The sequence below is a fragment of the Diadema antillarum genome, unplaced genomic scaffold (genome assembly GCF_040938485.1).
Source record: "Diadema antillarum isolate AM-2024a unplaced genomic scaffold, OU_Dant_1.0 seq00000668_RagTag, whole genome shotgun sequence".
Lineage (NCBI taxonomy): Eukaryota > Metazoa > Echinodermata > Echinoidea > Diadematoida > Diadematidae > Diadema > Diadema antillarum.
The window spans coordinates 301892-326532 of record NW_027271578.1 but is presented as its reverse complement, the minus strand read 5'-3'; the positions used below and the strand labels follow the sequence as shown (position 1 = coordinate 326532).

General features: G+C 36.8%; 1 protein-coding gene across 1 annotated transcript; it reads right to left on the bottom strand.

Annotated features, from left to right (window-relative positions):
• Window positions 1-256: 256 nt before the first annotated feature.
• Window positions 257-23188, bottom strand: LOC139736862 (venom phosphodiesterase 2-like). The gene is made up of 23 exons (XM_071647524.1): window positions 23185-23188; window positions 22433-22610; window positions 21599-21690; window positions 20830-20909; window positions 19682-19795; window positions 17415-17490; window positions 15702-15735; window positions 14966-15031; window positions 13708-13780; window positions 12333-12485; window positions 11431-11503; window positions 10650-10690; window positions 9903-10024; window positions 8805-8868; window positions 7591-7678; window positions 6346-6530; window positions 5808-5862; window positions 4795-4949; window positions 3827-3971; window positions 3293-3370; window positions 2780-2912; window positions 2203-2356; window positions 257-1533 (listed from the first exon to the last, which is right to left on the bottom strand). The coding sequence occupies exons 1-23, from the start codon at window positions 23186-23188 to the stop codon at window positions 1366-1368; spliced, it is 2331 nt and encodes a 776-aa protein (XP_071503625.1). The 3' UTR covers window positions 257-1365.
• Between the last annotated feature and the right edge of the window lie 1453 nt (window positions 23189-24641).

Genomic DNA, 24641 nt, shown 5'->3' with positions numbered 1-24641 from the left:
ATAGAAGAGAGTGCTAGAGAAGAATGTGTGTGCTGTGATGTCAAATTTACAGTTTGTATGAACATTTCTTACATAAGGTGGGGATAAGATGGTCTCAAAATTGACTCGTCCCATCACTGCCACAAATCTGTTTAGATGCCACATATCAAATCACACATCATATCAAGCATGAGCAGTCATACAAAACTTTGTACATGCAGATAATGAATGTGAAACATATCCAGTCTTATAAATATCAAGGAAGTTTATTGAGCAGTTTTGTGTAATTATTGAAATACATCTTCAAAGAAGTAACATGAATTCATCAAAATATTTAAAACAGCTGAGAGCTGTTGGTACAATATATTTCAATGAGCCAATGTCATGTTCAGATTATACATGTACAGTACATTTGAAGAGAGAATCTTGTTGTAGATTTGAACAATTTGACATTAATCAGCCCAATATGTACATCTTCATCAAGCTTTAAGAACAAATCACTTTGGTAACCATGCTGGGAAATCGTCAATATAGAAGTGTGCTGATTTTTGCAATAACTGAAGATGTGATGGGTGAATGTGTTTACATAGTTACGGGATTCATAACTGTGTACGGCAGTGTTCACAAGGCTACCCTGTTTTAAACTACAAAACCAATGCCGATCCATTCTCTCTTTCTTTTTCAATTTTCCAAGGACATGAGAAGACGTTTTTGTCTGTCGATGTCTAAATGGTTTGTTACTTTAAAAAAAAATGATAACAATAATTACAAAAACAGTCACAGAATTATGTATATAACGGGTAAATGTACACTGTAGTTCATTGCATCTTGATTTTGATTTGGGATCAGAGTACTCCGACAGAAACAACATCCTTGAACACGTTTCGGTCAGCATTTCAATGGGAAATCCAGAAAAGAAATAACATTCCAATTGAAAGTCGCAGATTTGTACAATTTTACACGAGTTTGAAAGACTGGTAAAACAGTTTGAAATACAATTAAGTGTGCAACATGCCATTGTGCTCCACACACTGTCCACAATCAAAGAATTCTTTTTTTTTACTGCCTCCTCCCTTTACATTTTTCCAATTTCATATAAATCGTGGAATGATAATATTACAACCGTATTCAAATCTGCGAGTGGTTACAGTACTGTAGAGTCGCGTGTAATCAAAGCACTCATGTCACACATTCATACCTTCAATTTCCTGAGAACAAGCACATTGCAAAGTTTGAATATCTTTGGAAGTGGAATTGAGAATACATGTAGTACGATAATCTGTGGAATCTGTAAGCTCTATTATTTCGTTTTTTTCCCCATGCGAGGTGAGTGTGAGGAGGTTTCGTAGAATTTCTTGATTTTTGTAGGAGTTGACTTCAAATCTTTCATGGATCCATGAGCGGCCAGTCTCTCCAGATGTCAGTCTTGGACGGGGCGTAGAGTTTCAGGGCGATGGCATCGTAGATATCCATGTTCGGGAAGAATCTTAGCCCAGTCAGCTTCTCGATGTCGTTGATAGTGGCCACGTGGTGCTCAACGTAGTCTGCCTGAGTCTGGTGGGAGACAAAAGGCGGTGAAAACAGCTGATTAAGTACTAGTACATGAATGAGTGAATAATTGAGTGACTGACTATGACTGAGAGAAGAAGTGGATTCAAGAGGAACGACTGCTGATTCAGCACATGAGTTATTGAATGAGTGAATGAATGAATGAATGAATTTACGAGTGAAAGCATGGATGAATAATGACTGACTGACTATGGCTGAGAGAACAAGTGGATTCTTCAATTCGAGAGATTAAAAAAAAAAAAAAAAACACTGATGAAGTACATGAATGCCAGAGTGAGTAAATGAATGGACAGATGAATGAACGAGTGAATGGCTATTACAGCTAAGAGAACAAGTGAACTCTTTAGTTCATCAAGATGAAAAAAAAAAAAAAAGCTGGATAAGTACATGAATGCCAGAGTGAGTTATGACAAATGAATGAACAAGTGAATGACTATTACAACTGAGAGAATGAGTGGATTCTTCCGTTTATAGTTTCCGCATTTTATCAAGATGTAAATTGCTGATTGCTGGAACCATCCCAGTATAAGAGTGACCAGTGAGAGTTGATAAGGGATTATAAGGAATAGGCTGTAACCTAAAGCACTGATATACATTAGTGTGCACGCTGGGTTGCTAAAGATTGAATTGAGGAGGTGCTTGACTTCGACTTGCCTGACAAGTTTTGATTCCATCGGAATTCCTCAGAACGAAAGCAGCCGACTGCACTTCTGCGCACGCGTCGTTGAGTACCTCGCCTCCTTTGCATCTCGTCACCACCATGAAGAAGTGTGTTGGCAGTAAGGTCATAGTATCACCAAAAGTAATCCTGTCCGAAGAAAGAATAGTGAATCAAATTTCTTAGGACAACCAACGACCTCATCAAAAGTACCAAGAAAACAGAACACACAAAAACAAAACAAAAATCCAGAAATGATCTCCTGTCAACTTATATATATATATATATATATATATATTTATTTATATATATATATATATATATAAACAGTGTGTACCGATTATACAACATTGGAGGTAAACGATATGCTATGATTTACTGACCCGTAACTGAAGGGGGTGAGTGAGGGGATTTCACGGAACCCTACCCTCCCCCGTTTACTCCGTGGTATTGCTCGGTATGTGTAGAATAACGGACCTGAACATAAACTTGAACTACAAAGGTCCACTTTTTATAATTCTGAATCCCCCATAAAAACCTAAATTACGGGCCTGAATCGTCCTAGAAACTTACCCATCTACTGTGTTGTTGTTGTCCCCGAATCCGTCGCTGTTGTAGTCGAACACCGGGCCGACAACGACATTGATCTCCAAGCTGATGTTAGCCCAGTGGGAAAGATGGGGGATGAGGAAACCATCCCAAACGTCTTCGGGTATTACGGGGTGAAAAGAAATGATAAGTATATTATACTTACATCCATATGGACCTTTGTACTTATAGACAAGCTATAGAACACAAAGAATCGAATATCGTTAAGTAGGTTCGTTGCAGACACGAGTGGGCTTGGCTAGTATCAGTAATACTGAGTGGATATTAAGCAAATTTGTCCAACAGTACTAAAAGTACTGAAACACCGTGAAAATTATTTGTAGGGCCTACCAGGTATAAAAGAATAAGGATATAATTGTTACTACGTACTTTATTATTTTCATCATGATTACAATCATGACGATGATAATGGATCTTATGATCAGTGTCATTTCTATCACATTATTATAAGATAGTGTAGATAAAGTGATAAGTTACCTTGTACGAAGCCACTGAACTGAGGAACGATATTCGATGAGATCATCGCGTCCGTTTTTGAGTCGTCACTGGAAAAGGCTGCAATTCGTATTGTTCAAGAAAAAAAAAGTTGGCACAATATCAGATTTAAGACTCAAAAGGACCAAAAAAAAAAAAAAATCTTTCAGAGACATACGTGAAGTCTAATTTTGATGTGACAGAGTTCTAGAATAAGATGAATTACAGACAAAGTCTGTGTTCATTACAAAATTTGCTATTATGAATCATTAAAGTATTTGATGTATTGTCAAAACAATACTACATCATGCTCGCTCCATTACTGTTTGTTTTACGTTGGAAAACACGTAGAGAATGACATGGACATGATGGAAGAGAGATTAAAGAACTGTACACAAATAACCTTAAATAGATATTGTCGATAGATTATTAAAAAGCCAAATAAAGAAATTAAATGGAAACAAAGTCAAAATGAAATGAAAAGATAGAGAGAGAACAAACAAAATATCGAAAAATAATACAAGTTTAAAGTATTACAAGGAGAATATAGGTAGTTGAAGCCCAGGTTGGCCAGACTGCCGGATAAACCATCGTAGTCGGAACAGCTCGGCGAGTAGTCGTTGTCGACTCGAACGTCGGGTCTCACTTCGCAATCGGCCAACGGGATAGCCGAGTCGAATGACTGGAAGGATGACAAGTGTGGACAAGTTTTAGAGGAAAGGGTAGCTAAAGACAAATTTCTTTTCATACTTTTTGAAGTAGATTGGTTGTGAGTTACATCACTTAATAAAAATGAAAGTTCTATGGACGATGACATCCTCAATTATCCACGAAGTGAGAATAAAACCACTGGACTAACTAGAGTTACCATGTAACAAATGATCAATATATTAATATTTCTTATTGTAAGATAGGGACAGAGGCATGATACAAGATCAACGAGGTCTTCAAGTCCGACAGGAATAATGTTTCCTCTTTCTTTGTATATCCATATATCATTGTTGTATGTATTATGGATAACACTTGTTATCTTTTAATGGTACCGAAACGTTCCTTTACAAATAACAAGGAAAATGATCGTCTCCAAGATAGCAAGAAGTCTGGATCATTATTATGATCATAACGATACTGCTGATAATGGTAACATGTCAATGGAATGATTATAACAGTAATAATAAAGTAAATGTCCTTGTTACTGGTAATCTAATCAAATGATGATGATGATGATAAATATTAGATAATCAAGATAATGATGACATGGAAGAGATCATAACACTGATAATGTTGGTCAAGAAAGAAAGAGAGAGAGAAAAAGCATTGTACCTCCCAGAAGTTACATAATTGCAATACATTGTAATACGAAATGTGATATAGATCACTGGAGGCGGTTAAAGTGAATCAACATAGCAATACACTTGTGCCACCATGTACAAAATAACTACATCCAAACAATATTTACAATAAAAAAAAAAAAACGTATTTAATGTTTTTTGTCGAAAGATCACCTGTGGTTGACGGAGCGTGTAAGATGACCACAGAGGAGTCCGCATGTCATGGCTATATCCCGTGATGTAATTTGTCTGGGTCAAGTGACAGTACATCGTTTCGACTGTCACTTCCGGGACGCCGAACGGCGCATGCGCAGCCATGGCTTGTTGAACTATAGGAGAAATATGATTATGTTGATATAAACACGAATATAATATGATACTTGTATTTACAAATACATTGTCTCATATATATATACATGTATATGTATATATAAATAAAAAAAAAAATATATATATATATATATATATATATATATATATGAATGAATAAATATATGTGTATATACATGAACATATAATGCATATATGTATATAAGTATATATATATATATATATATATATATATATATATTTACCATCACGGATCAACATGTATAATCATAATGCAAAAGATATCGATAGACTCTTAGTTATCGAAACGATTTGAAGTTTTACAGCATGTGATATCATGTAATCTGATAAGGTGCAAGGTGATGTCACCAAACAAAAAATAAAATGCATTGCTTTCAATGAAATCTTGTTTAGTATTTTTCTCTTTCGATGCATCGTAATTATGTTTGTTATCATCATTACCATTACCATGGATTAATCATTCTTATCATTAACATGGTTATTTCATTATTCTTATTGTTATCATTGAATTACTGTGAATAATTATGATTCAATAATAATGATAATGATACTAATACTGACAAAACTAACAATGATGAAATTATGATAAATCTATAAAGTTTGTATGTGACGTAAACAGATGAAATCTATTGCTTTCAACGAAATCGTATTGCTCAATATTCCTTCTAATTCAGTACTGTACATTGTCATCATTATCATCACTGGACTAATCATTTGCCCTTGTTATTATTTCAATACTATGGGTATTTAAAATGATGATGGTGATGATTATCATTATTTGATTTTTTGGTCCTACATATTAATGGTGAATTGAAACAATTCAAACACAAACTTACCGTCTGCATCGGAAAGATCGAGCTGTTTGTCATATGTTTTTACATCTACTGCATTCTGCGGAATTAAATACCACAAACAAAACAAGCATAATGAAATTTTCTTTGTCATTACAATAAATATACCGGTTTGCACTGAATTTCAGACTATGTGCCTCAAATGAGTTCCAAGCAAAACGATCCATATTGTATACTCATTAAAAATTGTACATTGAAAACATTAAAAAAAATTGTACATTGATATAATAATTATTACAATGTGTATGGTGTGCCATATTCCCGGGGCATATTTCGGATATCGGATAATAATGTAGTGTGATAATGACCGTCTTTGTTCTTAGAATTTGTGCCCTCATTAATGTGCGAGATGTGCTTCTTTTTTTGTGTGTGTGTATTTTGAAAGTTTTTGATAAGCATTGATTTTGTGATGAGAAATGTTGTTAAAGTTGTAGTTTATTTCTAGATATGGTTGATACACTGAGTACCAATGTAGCTGTTCTGTAAAGATTTCTGTTTGGTGTGATAATTTCTGTTTACTTACGCAAATACAGCCAGATGTATCATTTTGAACTCGATTGTCGTAATCGGGATTTGTTGCAGGAAAGGGACATTCCATTTCTGGAACAGGGTTGGGTTGAACATCGGAGAGGGGCTTCGGCGAACGCATAATGTGATGGAGACTTCCCATTGTGCCATTGTTGGGGGCGGGCTCCAAATCCAAGAGTTCTACCCACAAAAAAAAAAAACAACAAACAAACGAACAAAGAAAACAAAGCAAAGAGGTAAATGGAGTATACTATGTAAACCTCATCGATATGCTAAGTTCTAAGTGCTTGCAAATGGCACTTCAACTTACTGACTGGCCCCTTGATGGATAACAGAAATATCTGTTCTGAAGCTCGTCAGAACGGTCGGAGCGCTGGCCAGCAAGTTGCATGTTCACTTTGAAGATGTGAAGCTAAATGCACCGTCTTTCATGAAGCTCTGTTCTTAAAACATACATGTAGTTGAGATTTAAGAGGAACACTAGCTTTCAATGTTCGTCAACATTTTTATGAATTGAAGGTACGGTCCCTTAAATGATTTAATCAACTTGGATTAATCTTGATTCCCCATTAAAGCTCCAAAGAGTTAATATTTATCACAAGATACATCTCCTCTGGTTTTATAGGAAACTCCATGACGAAGTCTCATGCATCATTTGACGCTCACAGTCCGATGTTCCGCAGGTTCGTTAATCCAAAGGTTCATCGTTCCGAATGTTCTTATCCCTAATTAAGGTTCGAAATTCCGCAAATGAAATGAGGTTCGTTATTTCGAAGGTTTGTTAATTCGAAAATGAAATAAGGATTGTGTTTCGAAAGTTCGCTATCCGAATATGAAAATATAAAGCATTTGAAATATACTGCTGCCAGATACAGATGGTGAACATCCATGGATTGAAACAATCAGCACTTGAAACTATATCGCACACGTTTAAGCAATAATGAATTCTTATAAAGACAACGTAGGACCTATGTTGTAAAGTAGAAAAATACTAGTAGGCTACACAGATTAACATCAGATGTAGCGCTGGGTATAGATTGGTGCAAGAATGCAGAATGAAAGAAAAAGAGATTAGGGTAGTCATAGTAACCAACTCTATATTACCAGGGAGGTGCAATCATGAAGGGTTCTTTTGAAGAGTTAAAGAAAACGGATTCGTATAGGGAGGTGTGACCTTGATTAAATGGGGCTTATCCATGGCAGGATTATTGAAGTTGTAAACTATGTTACGGTTTCTTACCGCACATGACGTTGTAGAGCTCTATATTTTGGAATGGCTTGGTTTCGACTTGACTTTTAAAACCTGGACCAATGGCGACGAACAGTGCCTGAAAAGAGAAAGTTAATAACACACGTGGCAGGGTATATTGACTTAGAAAGAATTTATATTTCAAGCTTGGCAGTACTTGAATGAAGATGGTTCGTAAGCATATCATTTTGTATGTATCTGTTGTGTCTATACAATGTGCATTTTATATCTAGATCAACACTTTGCTCGAGTGCGTGTGTATGTGTGTGCCTGTTGTTGGTTTTTTTTGTGTGTATGTGTGTTTTATTATCAACTTTTAATTTCTACGTCAATACTGTGTAAAAAAATAGTAGGCCTGCACAGGAAGGAAATATTTTGTCAATTGTGTCCATATTACTAGTATGCACATATTTTGTTACTTTGTATCATACAATAACAGCAGTTCAGATTACTGCCCTTGTAAAATGGAATAGATACACACCATTCAGAAAAAGTGTGTGTGTGTGAAAGATATGAAAGCAGCTGTTGCACAGATGTGTGAACTTGATTTAATAACTCTCTGGACTGAACACGTCTCTCATTTGATTTAATTGATTTGATTTGATTTTATTTGATTTGATTTGATTTGATTTGATTTGATTTGATTTGATTTGAATTATAAAAAAGAATGCATATCATCACATATAGGATCTACATCATACACATTATTGAATAACGTGTACATGGAATAAATATGTCATATACATTTTATGTGGATCGTCATAAGCTATCAAAAGCTTTTTATGGTACGTCCAGTCGATATTACTTACATAATGTATACGGACAAATCATTCCCCATTATCATAGGTGTGTCCATATATTACGACGAAAGCCGGTTCGTTTACAAGGACAGCATAACATTTTGGAATCATTAAACTTAGTGCTGCATTTATATTCAGTTGGTGGGTTTTTTTTCATCTCACGTAATAAGTTTAATTTCACCACGTTTGTTCCATCTTATTTTCATTTTAAGCATTCATTTTCATTTCACAAGACATATCACGCTATAAAATGAAATATAAAACAATGATAAATGTACATATTCTATAAATATGTCAAAATGGAGTATAATTACAATATCACATGTTGTAAAGCAAATATGCATGGGATTTGATACATGTAATAATGTTGAAAAATGTTTTAGATGAAGAATTACAGTTCCTCACCTTCATGAGATTGCCCAAGTTGTCGTAACCGTGGGTGCCCCCGTCACACCACGTTGTGTCCCCTCTAAAAGTAGCAAGTAAATGAAAGAGTAAAAGACAGTCATTCAACGTTTGTCTGAGTTTGTCAAAATAGAAAGAGTACACTTTTATGAGCAAACAGTGAAAATTTCATCAAAATCGTTAAAAAACTAGTAAATCTATGAAATTGTTAAGCTTCCCTTTTTTTTATTGTTCAAAAGGTTCTCGAACAATTGATATGAGTATGCAAATGACTGTAAGGATATTAATGTCATCACCTCACAATTTTAAATTGATAATATACTGTACAATAAAACTGAAGAATATTCACCTTTTTTCTGATGTAAAAGTGTAAAACATATAATGTGATTCCTGACTGATTAACTTCAAAATGATGTTCGTTCATACAATATTAGGATTCGGTACTTGGGCTTAATGCATTTGAACAAAAAATGAAAATGTAAAGATTTTGTGTACACACTATATTGATAAGTTGTGAGGCGATGACATCATCAACTCACTCATTTGTATATTCATCCTGACAGAACCGTTCTACCAGACTTTGATCAAATTTCAATTGTTGTGCTGAAAAAACACACTCTTTCGTTCAGACTAACTTTTCACTGATCCAGAGTTCCCCTTTACCAGAATAAAATTTTGGTTGCCAGGCATGCCAGGAGAAGGTGTCTCCTTCGTCTTCTCATGGGATTGAAGATTCTTGAAGTACTTTGCTTGTTCAGTCTGTCATATTGTTCCCGTTGATTTTTGTCATTGAAAGTAAGGAGTTGGTCGTAAATTTACACTAATATGTACTTAGATTTCTATACCATTAAAAAATGTTCAGGAATTTCGAAAGATTCTTAGTCTAAAAATGACTCAGAATGGAGGTTCACAACTCATTTCTATCACAGAATATGATTAAAACATTGTTTCGTTCAGTGAAATGTGTTGTGTAGACAAGGTGTAACTGGAATGTCGACTAATCTTCATTTCGTTTCAGAAAGATATGATACTCTGATTCCAGGCAGCAACTGAGTCCCTAGTTACAAAGAGAAAGTCATACAGACGATTGCGACCTACCCGGAAGCAGTCCATTGTTCCGGTACTGTGACCTCCACTGGTTCTATCCTATCATTGAAGCTGTAGTGCCATCGCTTAGGAAGATCTTCCTTCAGGTATGGAATGGCGACCTCGTGTTTGCACTAAACAACAAGCATATACGAAAGTTACTATCAAACTTTAATAAGGAAATCTGCTTATATCTAATTATACCCTGCTGGAAGGAACGCAGTGTCCCACAGTGTGAAGCACAATGTGAAACACAGTGTGAAATCTCTTCACATCATTAAATTCGAGCATTTTAACATTGTGAACGTAATTGTGAACCGTAAATCCACAGTGTGAAACAGAACATGACTATGTGAACACTCTGTGAAAACCACAACACAGTGTGAAATCATCTTCACACTATTAATTTCGAGCGTTTTCACATAGTCAATTATGCGAACACATTGTGAACACAATGTGGGACACTGTGTTCTTTCCAACATGTAGGTATTGTGCCATGATGTCATGTACGTAGGCCTAAGGCATTTTCAAATTTTTCTATTTCAATTTCATTTCATAAATATGATGATAAGAACAATCATAAAGATGCGTAATAATATATATTTTGTAGCAAATGAAACAAACAATAGGGTTATAACACCATGATGAAGGAAACCCCGTGAGGAGTGTGTAGAGATAGGGGTCCCAGAGAGAGAGAGAGAGGGAGAGAGAGAGAGAGAGAGGGAGAGGGAGAGAGAAGATCTTGTGATGACCCCTTACCAGCAATTCTTCGACAATCTCTTCCGGATCAGAGACAGTTGCTGTGTTGGAGAAACGAAGAAGTGGACAAACGAAGAATGTTCAGAGAATAACGTTAGCACTTTCATCCATTATACGTTTTTGTAGTTGTTGTTGTTGTTATTATTATTATTGCTATTGTTACTTTAAGGCGCATCAATCAAGGTTGAATACTGACGAAGTACGTCACAAACATTAGAAATGGAAGAAAAATGAAAAAGGGAAGGAGGAAGATGAGAAAATGGAAGAAGGGGTGGGGGAGGAGGGAGAGAGGAATAAGGGATGGTAATTGATACACTTAGGCAAAAAAGAACAAGGAGAAACTGGAATGTTTTTTTTTTTTTTCTTAGCGTTACTATACTTCATTGATAACATGAGGACGATGTGTAAATGAGAAGATTGGGCTAATGGGAAGTATAATAATATAAACGGAACGGAGCACACACACACAAAAAAAGATATCACATCAATGTGTGAGTACACTTTGTAGAGAACATAAAGTGAAAATAAAGTGAAATCGGGAAATCAAACGCAATTGTTGTTAACTCATAATGAACTGATAGATTTTTATGATATCAGGTATATAAGCTACAGTCTAGAAAGAGATATCTTGGAAACTATCAGTGGTATACCAGTGTCATATATTACGTCAATTTGTCTTGAAAACAACAGTTGTGAGAAACTTCTCCTCTCCAGATGTCAAACTATACAGGCATGAGATTTTTTTTTATTTATCTTTTTTTTTTAACAGAGTTAAACTCACCTCCATCCTCGGCCAACATTCTCAACATGGTTCCTCCGGTCGTGACGATGCGATAATCACTTGAGGTGAGGTACTGCATGGTGAGATTTAAAGGCAATACAAATGTGCATATATTAAGATGATATCATAAAGATGACATTAGTCATCATTATCATCGATCATCGCCGTTTGTCCTAATCGCCATTTTAAAACAACAACAACAACAACAACAACAACAACAACAACAACAACAACAACTTTTGAAAGCCCTGTCCAGATTTCCACATTACGTTCCCCTGATATTTTTGCATTCGGTGAATTCACATAATAATGTTGGGGTGGACAACCCCCCCCCCCTCCTTTTTTTTTTTAAATCATACGGACGTACTTATCGGTTACGAGGAGTGATGGAATGCACAAAATGCATTTGTGAGGCCTAATAAGCTTTCTCAGAGTATTTTCACTATCGATAGTCTTCAACACCTGATCTGACGTCTTAATAATTATAATGAAACATGGGAGCAAGTGAGTTCAAGAAAGGATGATATACATGTAGGTGAGAAATGTCAGTGCTTGAGTGCGAGGTGTACAAGATCAGTGTCACGTGTCACAAATTCATGTGATACGCTTTGTTTCTATGAAAGCAGTATTTTAACAAAGCTAGCAACGGTTTAGTACACGTATAAAAAAAATATTGAGAGAGGCGAACCTTACCATTATACGAAGACTACATGCTTCACATTATAGATTCTTATCCACAATTCCCCTACTCTCATTATAGATAATGAATACGGAAATTCACCCCAAAACTCGTGTCATTCTGATCTCGTTATATAACGCATAAATGACTGAAACAATGCATAAAATTATCTAATTAGAAATTAATAGGGCCTATATATGTAAGGAATGGAACGCCTATATACATCGTTCAGGATGAATGTTTCACTACAGGCACGGTGCGACATCCCGTGGTCGGCGACCAGGATAATGTTGACGCAATCGAGCATGTCCATGGCGGCCAGTCCATCCATCATCCGCCTCATCATTCCGTCCATTCGCTGGAGGACCTCGTTCTCCTGGTGGGTGATAACACAAACGGGAAACAGCAATTAGGATTGTAGGCCTATAACGAGCGTGCATAAGAAAACACCAATTGCCCTGTGGAGATAGATGGAGAAAATGCATAACGTAATATAGCTGTACGCTATAAATCTACGTACCTATATGTGAAAAAAACTCCATCTATTAAATTATACTTCAGCAGGAAACTTTCCAAAGGTTCGCTGGTAGGCACTTTCTTTTTTCATTTTTGGACTTTCGAACCTTCGGAATAACGAACCTTCGGAAAAACGAACATCATCCGATTGAATATATTCATAAAAGACAATCTGAATTTAAATGTATTATCATTCAATCCTTCAAGTCTTGTTGAAATTTGTTGAACAAATCCTCATCTTGTTCTCATTTTATTGGCACCGCTCAATTTCACCACGTATCTTATGCTTTCACTTCAATTCAAATCAAATACATCGGGTAAAAATTAAGTGGAACGGCTGAATATATTGAATCTCCATGATATTCAGAAAGACATTTGCAGGACGGAATCTTTTTTTTTCTCTAATGTGATGCCATGAGAATCAATAATAAAGTTGACAATAAAATGGCTTTTAACAATTCTGCAACTGACGCAAAGAAATGATATACTATTTTTAACGATAAAAGGCTTAAAGGCATAATTTACCATTTGCAGATGAAAAAACAACCCCGCATTAGTGTTTTAAAATAGTTCTAAAATGTGAGTTAGGGATAGAAACAACCACTGTAAAAATTTGAATCCGTTTTATCGATGCTAAGTATTGTTAAATACACAGAATGTAAACAATAGTTATAATAAAAATGTTTCCAGACTAAACCGCCTACAGTTATGGCTTATTGAGAAAAATATTGATATTTCGTTATAATTTAGACTTTATTGTGAAAATCTTATCTGGTAGGATGTTTTGTGATACATCAGACCTACACATACGTGTATGTATCAAATGTGATATCTTGAAATTTGTTTAAATCACTGCTCCCAAAGGTAAACAGGACCTTTAAATGAAGATCTTTATATTCTACTAAAAATTGTACCATAAACTAACAATAAATAATAACAAAAGCACAGCAACACACCACAAAAATGTGGTTTCTAACATGCACCCAATGGGTTAAGAGTCCACATCACCCCCCACCCCCCATGCACCATCACCACCACCACCACACCATGCCCACATTGCACCACACCCCAGGCTTGCTCACCTCATCTGAATCTGGACCGGGGTCATGTCCGAGATGGTCCGGTTCGTCGAAATACAGGGTCACCATGTCTGGTCTGAATTCAATTTCATTTTCAAAGTTGATTTCATTTTTCGACAAAACATATACATTTCACTTCCTTTGATAACAGAGAATAAGGTAAACAGAACATAGTTGAATGAGAGAGACTATACAATAATTTAAGAAACTGTGATAAAAACAAAAGTGGTCAAAGTAAAGTATAACATTGCACAAAGTGCGAAAAATGGAGATACCCACTAAAAAGGCAGAGCTCGTAGATTGTGGGCCCCTCTGAATAGCCCAAAAGGACAGAATTGTGGACGTTATTACCGTGTGCGTTTAACAACTACTCATTACAAGCATATATACATTTCGCAAATGCAAGCTAACCATCTGAGGACTACTACTACAATGACACTCGCCTTTACAGTAAGATTTGGGTTGCCAACGGTAATGTCACAGTTAAATGGGAATAAAACCCAAACTAGATTTTGTAAAGTGAATATAGCAGTATCAAGGACACACATCGGTGAAGTTTGAAAAAAAATGGGAAAGTCCTTTAGATATTAGACATTTTTAGAATTGTCATCATCGGATGAAAAAACATCTGGATTAAAAGACTACTGAAACGGATTATGACTGTAATCCGAAAAAATCGAGATTTAGCATCATTATTCTGTTTCTGCAGTGCTCATTTCACTCTCTTTGTTCCATCAACATCAGAATCAGCGTTTTCTGTTGCGCATCTGTCATGTCATGTCTGTTGTGGCTATCCCCTTCTCTCTGTCCCTTTTTTCTTTCTTTCTTTCTTTCTTCTCTCTCCTTTCCTTTTTTTCTCTCTCCCTCTTTCTTTATACGTCTCTTTTTCTTCGAGTTGGAGGCAAAGAGCTAATTTGAGGAATATCATGGGAAGCCAAATGGTGTTTGATTCTTATATTATATAGATAGTCAATGTGCTGCTTTTCCAGAGACGATCGCATATGTATACGACTTTGGGTCCCACGACTGACAGACTTTGGATCCGAAATAAACCACAATAGCCTAAAAGAACAAACACGTTCGATTATTTCAGATCCAAAGTCGCTTAGTCGTGTGACCGAAAGTCGTATTAGTGTGCGGCGGGCTTAAAACGAGCGACTTGCTGGGGCCTTGACGCTCGTCAAGACCATCAATCGAAATAGAATCGCATCGTCGTATCATGGTAATTCAGAAAATGCATGCCTGTTAGGGAGACATTCACCTGTAACCGTCGGGCAGTCGCAACCAACCAAGAACCGTGTCGACTCGCTGTATGTAGTTGACGTCACTAAGAGAGTGCCAATAACAAGATCCAGGATCAACCGAAACTGGTCAAAGTTTAAACTTACAAAACCATGTCCACGTGAAATACAATATACATAATTAAAGTGTTGTATCAAGACCTATTTCTGACAGGAGGGTTTGATACAGAATATATTATGATGGATGATATGGTATATCTGAATATAATTACGGCATTATGATATGGCGAGATAAAACAATATATTAGCATTAAAACATATTGGTGTTTAAGTCCAGCACGTCGAATCTAATGCACAATATTGTATGTATACCTATACGTATACCTAATATCTAAAAATAGCTCATGCGTATAACACAAATTAATGTTCTCATTATTTTTTAAATGTGTTTCTCTCTTTAAGGGAGGGGGATAAATGAATACATGGGAGTTAGGTCTTCAAAGACTACTAAAAATAATAACTCAAAAGCCTCATCAAAGTCCATGTTTGTCCAAGATCCACCCTGAGTCAATTTTCGTATTATGCCATTTGTTTGAATTCACAGATGAGACTTGAACTCCCTATTCTCGGATCAATGCAATCTCTGACCCTCTTCTGCATAGTGCAAACACAAGAATTGGTTGTGTTTTAAAGGCTGTAGGTTAACCAGGCCCAACTGGTTTGCCAAAGTAATAAGTATCTCATAAGTTTACTTACCCATCGTACTTGTTCCAGTAGTTTGGCCGAATTCCTGTGGAAGAACATATACAGTGTTGAAAGGGGACTGAAACCCAAATGTATACATGTGGATTGAGTGAATGCAGCATTATTGGTAGAAACATAATCACATGTTTGAGGAAACGGACAATTCACTGAAAAGCTTTGAATTTTTAAAGTTTCGGGACAGCGAAAAAAAGGGATAATTTAAAAAGAATTCCACAAAATAGAATTTCCTATAAAAAGAACCAATTTACTCCACTTGCTACTAGCATATAATAATAATGATTATAATAATGAAAATAATGATGATAAAAGTGATTCTAAATGCATGCTCACTAAAGGACAGACCTTCGCCAAGCAGTTCATTTCCGCTCATGCTGAAAATCGTCCAATTTGTATTTCTCAGCCAATGATCAATGCCTAGTGTTTATATTACCTCATCAGCTTCCTGTTGCGCGGCGACTCAAGCAGAGCACGCGCTTTAGTGCTTGATGCAAACCTCAAATACGCGCAGCTTGTACTCCCAAGTTCATCGACCCTATCTGCCAAAAGATTAAAACAAATCCTCCAAAAATTCATACAAATTTTGAATTACTACCAAAATTCAATCATATGTTCTTTGTGTCTTTATCAACTCTTCCTGTGAGTTTCATCTATCTTATCCGTTCACAACTTTTTGAATTCTTTTTTCAAACAGACAGACAGACAGACAGACAGACAAATACATTCAAACAAACTCCGGTAAAACCATAAACTCCATGGTAACATATCATAAAATAGCCACATTTTGTATCATATATATCCTCTCGTGATTGGTTGAAATAGCTTCATGTCAGGTATGACAGGTATTTTCAGCTGCCAGAATGTTGGCGTGTGGGACATTCCATGAAGTACTATGTGCAAAATGACGTCACTTCTTTGGTGACTTTCTGCAAATAGTATTCTAAAATGTGACAAAACAATTTTGAAATTGTGCGCAGCTTTGTACCGTCACTTTGTGAAATTTAGCAATTTATGAAAAAAAAACACCAATTGTGACATCACAAAGAAATTCTGACATCGCGCACTGCGTCGTACCGTCACTCTGTGAAAATATAACATTTTCGAATAAAGCGATAGTAATATCAAAAAGTGTAGTTCTGACATCGTGCTCTGCATCTTAGGGTCAGTGTAGGGTCCCTTCACAACATCGCATCCACCACGCGACTTCTCACCTCGCATTTTTCCACTTTCCTCTTCTTCTGTTTAAATGTTTGGACCAAGGGCCCGTTGCATAAAACTTACCATTGAATTTCAATGGTAACTACCGTCAAAATTAGGCATCACAGCCAATCAGCATCAAGGATTATAAAATTTACCGCTGATTTGAAGACTTACCGCTAGAAAGGAGCGGTAAGTCCAGCGGTAAGGGTTTTATGCAACAGGGCCCAAGATATAAAACAAATATACTTTGCCTATAAATTTCGAGTTTCTGGTTAAAGCTATAGGCCTTGGTGCCTCGAAAACAAACAAACTATCAACTGATGGGCTGCGTCCCTCAGTGAATTGTTCTTTTGGAGTCACCTCTTCCCATAGATTTAACCAGAAACTCTCAAGGCAAAGAGGCACTATTTGTATACAATTCACAGTGGTTTTGCAGGAATTGACGGTTTATTTTTTGTAAACACTACAAGACCTAACGAGACCTACGAGACCTTATAGACCTCATACCTTGAATATCTGCTTCGGAACCAGTCCAGAAGAAAGATGCCGATCTTTTTCCCTGCCAGCGAGCTGTGTTCCAAATCTATCAAAATTAAAAACCGAAGCCTTTAGAAACAAAATAGCTCTACTCTAATCGATGTCTCCGACTCCGAACGCCTCCAATTTCTAAACTGTTAGAAGAAGTTGCTTAGTCAAGACTTCTCTCGATTCTTATAATTATTATTTCCGAATCACAATCCGGATTTCTTATATTAAACAATTCCATTATTGAAAAGGTCGCTAAAGCTGCAGACACGTCTCATCAGTGGGTGTCTTCCTGGACCTTTCCAAGGCCTTCGATACCACTCCCGATCATAGAATATCACTGTTCAAATTCAGTTCAAATTTATTTCATATTTCCATTTTCTCAATGATGAGATTACAAAATGATTGAAAACAAAACAAGAATACAAAATATATACAGTCATGTCTTTTGATTGTAGAAGAAAAAGAAAAAGAAAATATACTTGACACAAAATTAATGTACAAGGTCATATCGTGTGAAAATGTCACTAGTAAGTATAAGAAATATGATGGGGCCTACATAAAAGCTTTAAAGCTTGTAAAACTATAGGTTCCCGAGTTCATAGGCATATAATTTTACACGGAGAACGGATATGTTTGTCTTGACCAACTAAAATTACACCAGTACAAAAAATCGATGAGTAATAAACTAATGAACCACATAGATATCGCACAAACCAGACTGCATACAAATCTCGCAGTGTTTGAATAACAAAAATGCTATATCATTAAAAGATGTATCGGTACCATGAAATAACTTGAATAACTTGGTGCTGCGGACAAGGACAAAAGACTGGGAGCATAAAAAGGTTGCTAAAAGCTCGGTGGTGTGTATCCACTAAGTAATAATTGTTTTAATTTGCGTTTGAAGGTGAATAAAGATAAGGAAGAAGTGATATTTAGAGGGAGATCATTCCAATATCTGGGTCCAGTAAATATATTTGTTTTCTTTGCAAAAATAGTGCGAGTACGGGGATGTATAAGTTTATTCGTAGTATAAGGCCTTGGATTGGTTCAGGAGCTTTTCGTACCTTGACGATCGCAAACAAGACGTTTCGTTATCTGGTCAACACTCTTGCAACAAATCTGTCAACTGTGGTATTCCTCAGGGCAGTTTACTGGGACCTCTTTGTTCATTACGTACATTAATGGTATAAAAATGGTTTTAGTATTTTACCTTCCATGAATACCAAACTCATCATTCTTATGAATTTTAATTGCCGTTGGTACTATTTCTACACAATCTATATTTACATTTGGTGGACCTAAATATTGGAATAGCCTCAGTGAAAGCTTAAAAGCGTAGCCAAGTTGAAGATCCTTCGAGATTAATTTAAATATTTTTTGATAATGATTTAGGCAAATTTTCCTGAGTCTTATCACCAAACTAATATTTTACGAACATTATGAAATCGTAAAATTGTGATAATCATTTAATGGTTGCAAAAGAACAAGAATATCCAACTTTATTTTCTTGCAAAAATCGAGCATTTTGCTATTATTGCTGAGCGGCTCCAACCATCCATTAAATCTCGTCACGATGGTCATCTATATACCTTTTTATCTTCACACCACGAAATTAGCTTCTTTCACTCTCTCTCTCTCTCTCTCTCTCTCTTTCTCTCTTCCTTCTCTATACTGCATGTGACAGCGACTTAGGACTTTGTCCAGGGTGTTTGTTTCAGGTTAGTTAGGATTCCATGTCTCTGTGAGGTTGGTTTGTAATTCCGCTTCATAATCAAAATCATGCACAATAGTATGCCTATACCAATAATGTGATTTCTTGTATTACTACTTGTGGGGGAGTTCATCCTACAAGCATTGCTTTTAGTATTCCTCCCCATTTCCAGCATTTCCGAATACTCTCAATGTTCTGCAAACTTATACACGTCTATGTTATGCATTGTGATGTAATTTGTGCATTCAGTATCTGTAAAACATTTTACATATAAGAATGATAAATAGAAAAAAAGTGACACGTGACCACTCTGTGCAGCTCTTCTTTTTAAGACAATCCTGTCTTAAAATTGTGACAAAACGCAAATTGGGCCTTTATCATTCAACTATATCATACACACGTACACTGTACTAATAATAATTTGCAATCAAAAGCAATTTTTTTTTTTTATAGTTTTGATTGTTTACAACAATCATGACAGGGAAATAATACAGCGCGCTATTACATATAGTTTAAACATGGAGTGACTCACTGGTTCTCCACCCCACCATCTTCCTTCCACGGATTCGCTCGAACCGATGCTGAACGTCGTGCCGAAGTCGTGGATGGTGTTTCCAACAATACCATGAGCTTCCGGATACATTCCCTATAATAACGTGAAGATTTATCATGAGAAGAAAGTTAACATGAGAGTACGAGTATACTGTCTACCCTCTTGACGGTATGGTGGTTTTTTTTTTCACATAATTCAGAGGGAGAAGAGTAGGCCTAATGTTTGTTCCCTTTTCATATTGAATTTCATGACCGCGCATGATCGATAACTTCAATTGCATTAGTCCATAATAGTAAAACTAAGCTCGTTTGTATAGCCTGTTAATTTCATCTTGATTATTTCGCTCGATCCTACGTGGATTCTTTCAGCGCTTGCATTCATTCATGTCCTTTCTATAAAAAAAAGAAGCAAGGTGTGGTGAAAAAAAAAAACAAAGACATGAATGCTAAAGATTATGAAAGCAATCAGGCAATGGTCTCATATCATTTGATTGACAAAAAAAAAAACCACCACAACCAACAACAAAACAATACAAAACCTTCATCTTGACAAGGCCAAGACGAAAATGAACAGGTCGTTATTATCGAAGTTCCTTACTCTGCATATTCATCATTCGGGAGTTTCGTTTTTCCAAAGGGTCGTCATTCTGAAAATTCCTTATTCCGAAGGTTTACTGAGTAATTCGTTATTTCTGACATTTGTTATTCCTAAGGTTTGTTATTCCTTACACTCGTTATTCCAAAGGTTCGTTGTACCTGAGATCCGTTATTCCGAAGGTTCGTTAGTCCGACAATTAGATTAGGTTCGGTAATCCGAAAGTGAAGTAATGTTCGTTATTCCGAAAATTGGGTTTGGTTCTTTGATCCAAAAATGAAACAAGAATTCGTTAGTCCGAATTTTAATTAATTTTCTGACTATGGAGCATTCGTAATAACGGACATTACCCTTCGAGCAGGTGGTATTGGGTCTAACAGAGCCCTAGAAGGGCACTAGGTCTACAACTGAGACAACGTCCTCCCTTTGACTTCCAGAAATCTATCACATTTTGTAAGGATATTTCCTTAGCCGGTTATTGTGACAAGGCCGTCTAAACATTGACAGCACTACTAGACTAAACACTAACTTACCGTGACTATGGAGTAGTGGTTTGGGAAGGTGAGTGTTGGGAAGGACGGTATCATGTAAGGCGTGCTGACACCGCACTCGGCTGTAATGTAAGAAGAATTTAGAGCAGCGATAGCATCAACTTCAATATTTGGGTCAGTCATTCTTTAAAAGTTTCTCAATGTTAAAACCAACTCTTTCAATTAAAAAAAAAAGAAGTCACTTTTAAATTCCGGGTGGAATTAACTTTGCCCTCGACCAGTCAAAGCCCACAAGTAGGGCGTTTCGAAGCATTCCTTTCTTTTCTTGGAACTTATTTCAGGTGAATTCATCATAAAGTGTTATGTTATTCTTTGATGAGTTATTGGAATAGCAGTATTTGGTGGGGTAGTTGTCTGGGAGTAGTATAGTCCTATATGGTGATAGTGGGTGGAGTCTTGAGGGAGTAGTTGTCGGGGGCTAGTCCGGGATAGTTGTCTTTGGGTAGTTGTCCATCAGTAAGGGATTGTTCTCCTGATATGCATTTTCCCCAAACTGCCATTGAGTATCATTATCACAGAGCAGCATTGGCGGTGATAATGGGCTGAGCATGAAGAGTAAACTAAAGCGGATTGTGTAAGTGTACAAAGTATACAGACAGGAACAAAGTTAAACAGTCCAAGTTGCGGGCTGTGTATGCGACAGATACGTGATTTTCACGGGATGGCATTTATATAAACCAATGACGTGACAAGAACACAACTCTAAGCCTCAGACGAGTAAAATATGGTTAGAGAGCTTATTGTTCCTTACCTATCCTGTTGATGACTGGCGTTAATCCTCGAGAAAGGAAATCAGCCCGAAATCCGTCCATCGAGATAAGCAGAAGGGGTGGTGAAGATATGCTGGAAGGAGTAGGTAGTTTGAACATATAAAGTGGAATCCCGACTTCGACGTCATTATATATCGTCATCGTCATCATCGTCAAATCCATTTTCCTTGTCAACTTCACCTATCGCCCATCACCACAATCATGATCATAATCTTGATCATCATCATCATCGTATAGTCATCATCTTCACCATTCTCAATAACATCCCAATCATAATGGTCGCGTCTCTGCAATATCGTCGTCCTTCTCATCATCGATTTCGTCCATTACCACCTACATTTTAGTATCATCTCCATCGTCATCATCGCTATCATGGCAATCTCTCCACCAGCAGCAATAGTGGTCAACATTGCCATCACCTTAATCATACCTAAATTACCCGAATTACCATGACAACGCACATGCAGTAAGTCAAAAGACTTTTAGAAGCCGATCAACAGGTCTAATCCCGAGTCTGAAAAATTTAATCCGACGTATCCACAAGGTGGTCAGTTTACGCAGTCTGGATTAAAATCATTCTACTTTTGTTTCCAGTGGTCATTGACTTTAGACTTGAAGGCATTTTGAGAGTTCAACGTCCACACCTTTTTGTATGGTATTCGCCCCATTTCTCGTTTCCCCTCCCCTCTTCCGTTTTTTTGTTCTCTCTCCCTCCCTCTCATTCTATTCCTTCCTATTCTCTCTCTCTTTCTGTTTTTGGTTTGTTTGTTTGTTTGTTTTGTATTCATGACTCTAGAAATCATCACTGGTCATACCCTGCCGGACATCTCGGCCCTTGATCGGTGCAGGGCCTGTCTATCCAGTCCACGAATGGTGGAGGCGGGGCTGTCGGATTTTCTGGTCCATCTGTCGTAGGTCTTTGATCGGTGGACTGCGGCTCGGTGGGCTTCGGTTCCGTCGGCCTGTGTCTCGTCGAGTGGCTTTCCTCCGTTCCTGTCCATAAGATTTCAGATAAATAATTATATTGAGGTTACTTCTTGCCGAATTTGACAATTTTATGACTGTCTATATATATTAGCTGAAAAAAGTCTACTTAGTTTCTTCTTCATATTTAAGGCCCTCCTTTATCATTTTTTGTTTGGTTTTTAAATAAGAATTATATTCAAGAAAAATGAATTTACAGGAAAACATGTTTCATGGAGCAGTAGCACTGACGTCGGGAATTCTACTTGCTTTTGTTTGTTTTGCTATATTATGTGCGTGTTTGTCTTTTTTCAAGGGTTTCCTTTGTAGTCGGATGAAAATGACCTCGTAAGTTCGGTCCTATTCATCAGACTTTGATCACTCTTTTAAAAGGAGTTAAATCGCCATTATCTCGAGACGACATTATCTAGCCTGCACCTGGCTTGAGATATTGTATGTTTGTCCTTAGATTTGCATATCTCGACGTGAATGTCGAGATCTTATTGTAAATGGGACTGCCATGTGCACATGCAGTGCACATATGGTTCAATTGCCCAACTTGGAATCAAAAGCTACTAGTGGACAGGACGCCAGTGAATTTCACTCATGTGCAGTTATCTATCAGTGGCCTGACAAGGGAAGCCAAAATGGCGCCTATTGCAAAGTTGGTCTTATGACGCGAATAAAAAATGTAATATCGCACTTGCCATAGATAGGCTCGGCAGATCCACCATTGTCATCACTCGAGCTTGCACCGATGGCATAACCGATGCCTATACCCGCTCCGATCGACACTAGTAGTATGATTACCTGGAGAGCAAGTTGGACATTATAAAGGACGGATTAGATATTATGGCTGGCTGGTTTTGGAAAGTTTTCTTTATCTTCTCATGGCACGGTATTATGTACTCAGATATTATTCACATGATGACAAACAACCGATGAAAAATACACTGAAGCTCATAAAAAACACTTCCTTTTATCAATTATCATACCTGTAGTTTACATTGTACACATATTGTAAGGGAGTCTGATGATGGTCCTTTTAGAATTAGTGGCAAAACTGTTCGGTGATACTTACCTAATCAAATAGGTCATGTAAAATGCAAACTGTCCTTTACGAACATTTTAATCTATACACTTTGTATGTCTCAACTTTATGAGACTTCATGTCTCGGGAATATGGGCCAAAGAAATTTATTTTAATGAAATTTGATGACAAGCAATACCTTTTCAATTTGTCTCCCTCTGTCCAAATCAAATTTGTAAGATCGCAACTGCTGATCTGAAGTAGACAAAAGATTCGATTCCCACTGGTTCCTGTTTTCCGACATGTTTGTTAAAAAGTGTAGATCAACAGTCGCGATCTTACAAATTCCATGTACAGAGGGAGACAAATTAAAGAAAACTTTTAGTGGGGGCTACCCCATATCTTTACTCATTTGCTTAATAACATATTGCTTTCATTTAAAAACATGTCATTGTTAGGTTTGATTAGATGGGTTTTGAGTTTATCGACGATGAAGTCAGCATTTCTTTTCCTTCTGCTTAAGATTCGCAACTCTTACGATACTTGAAGAACTTGCGTGCTGATGTTGCCTTTTCACCTTTTACCATATTACCATTTTTGAAGAATATCCTCGACAAAAAATAAAGAAAAAAAGAAGAAAAAAAAGGACAAAAAATAAAGCATATCATGTCGGAATAGTGATTATGTGATATAGAAAAATAGAAAATATAAGAAATTTGTAAGAAATAGGCAATCATATTTTTTTCGACAGAGAAGAGGCTTACCAGACCGATTATAATCGTCCATTTTCTTCTCTCCGCATTTTTGTCCTGCAAGAGATGAATGACATAATGAGAGACTATAAAGGGCTTTTTACACTTGTAAAATTTTGCTTAGCCCCGTACCAACGGTGGGGCTAAGGGGGGGGGGGGCCTTAGCCCCACCGTTGGTACGGGACTACCCTTAGCCCACTTTCTGTTTACACTCGTTTTTGCCAAAGTGGGCTAGCCCCACCGATAGTCCGGTACTATCTGGCCCTGCAAAATAGCAGG

Excerpts from the sequence above, each read along its gene's own strand:
- LOC139736862 (XM_071647524.1), bottom strand. Across the intron at positions 8,869-9,902 it reads GAACAATGGACTGCTTCCGG|AGGGGACACAACGTGGTGTG; the intron begins GTAGGTCGCAAT and ends TGCTACTTTTAG. Across the intron at positions 7,679-8,804 it reads ACTTGGGCAATCTCATGAAG|GCACTGTTCGTCGCCATTGG; the intron begins GTGAGGAACTGT and ends TTCTCTTTTCAG.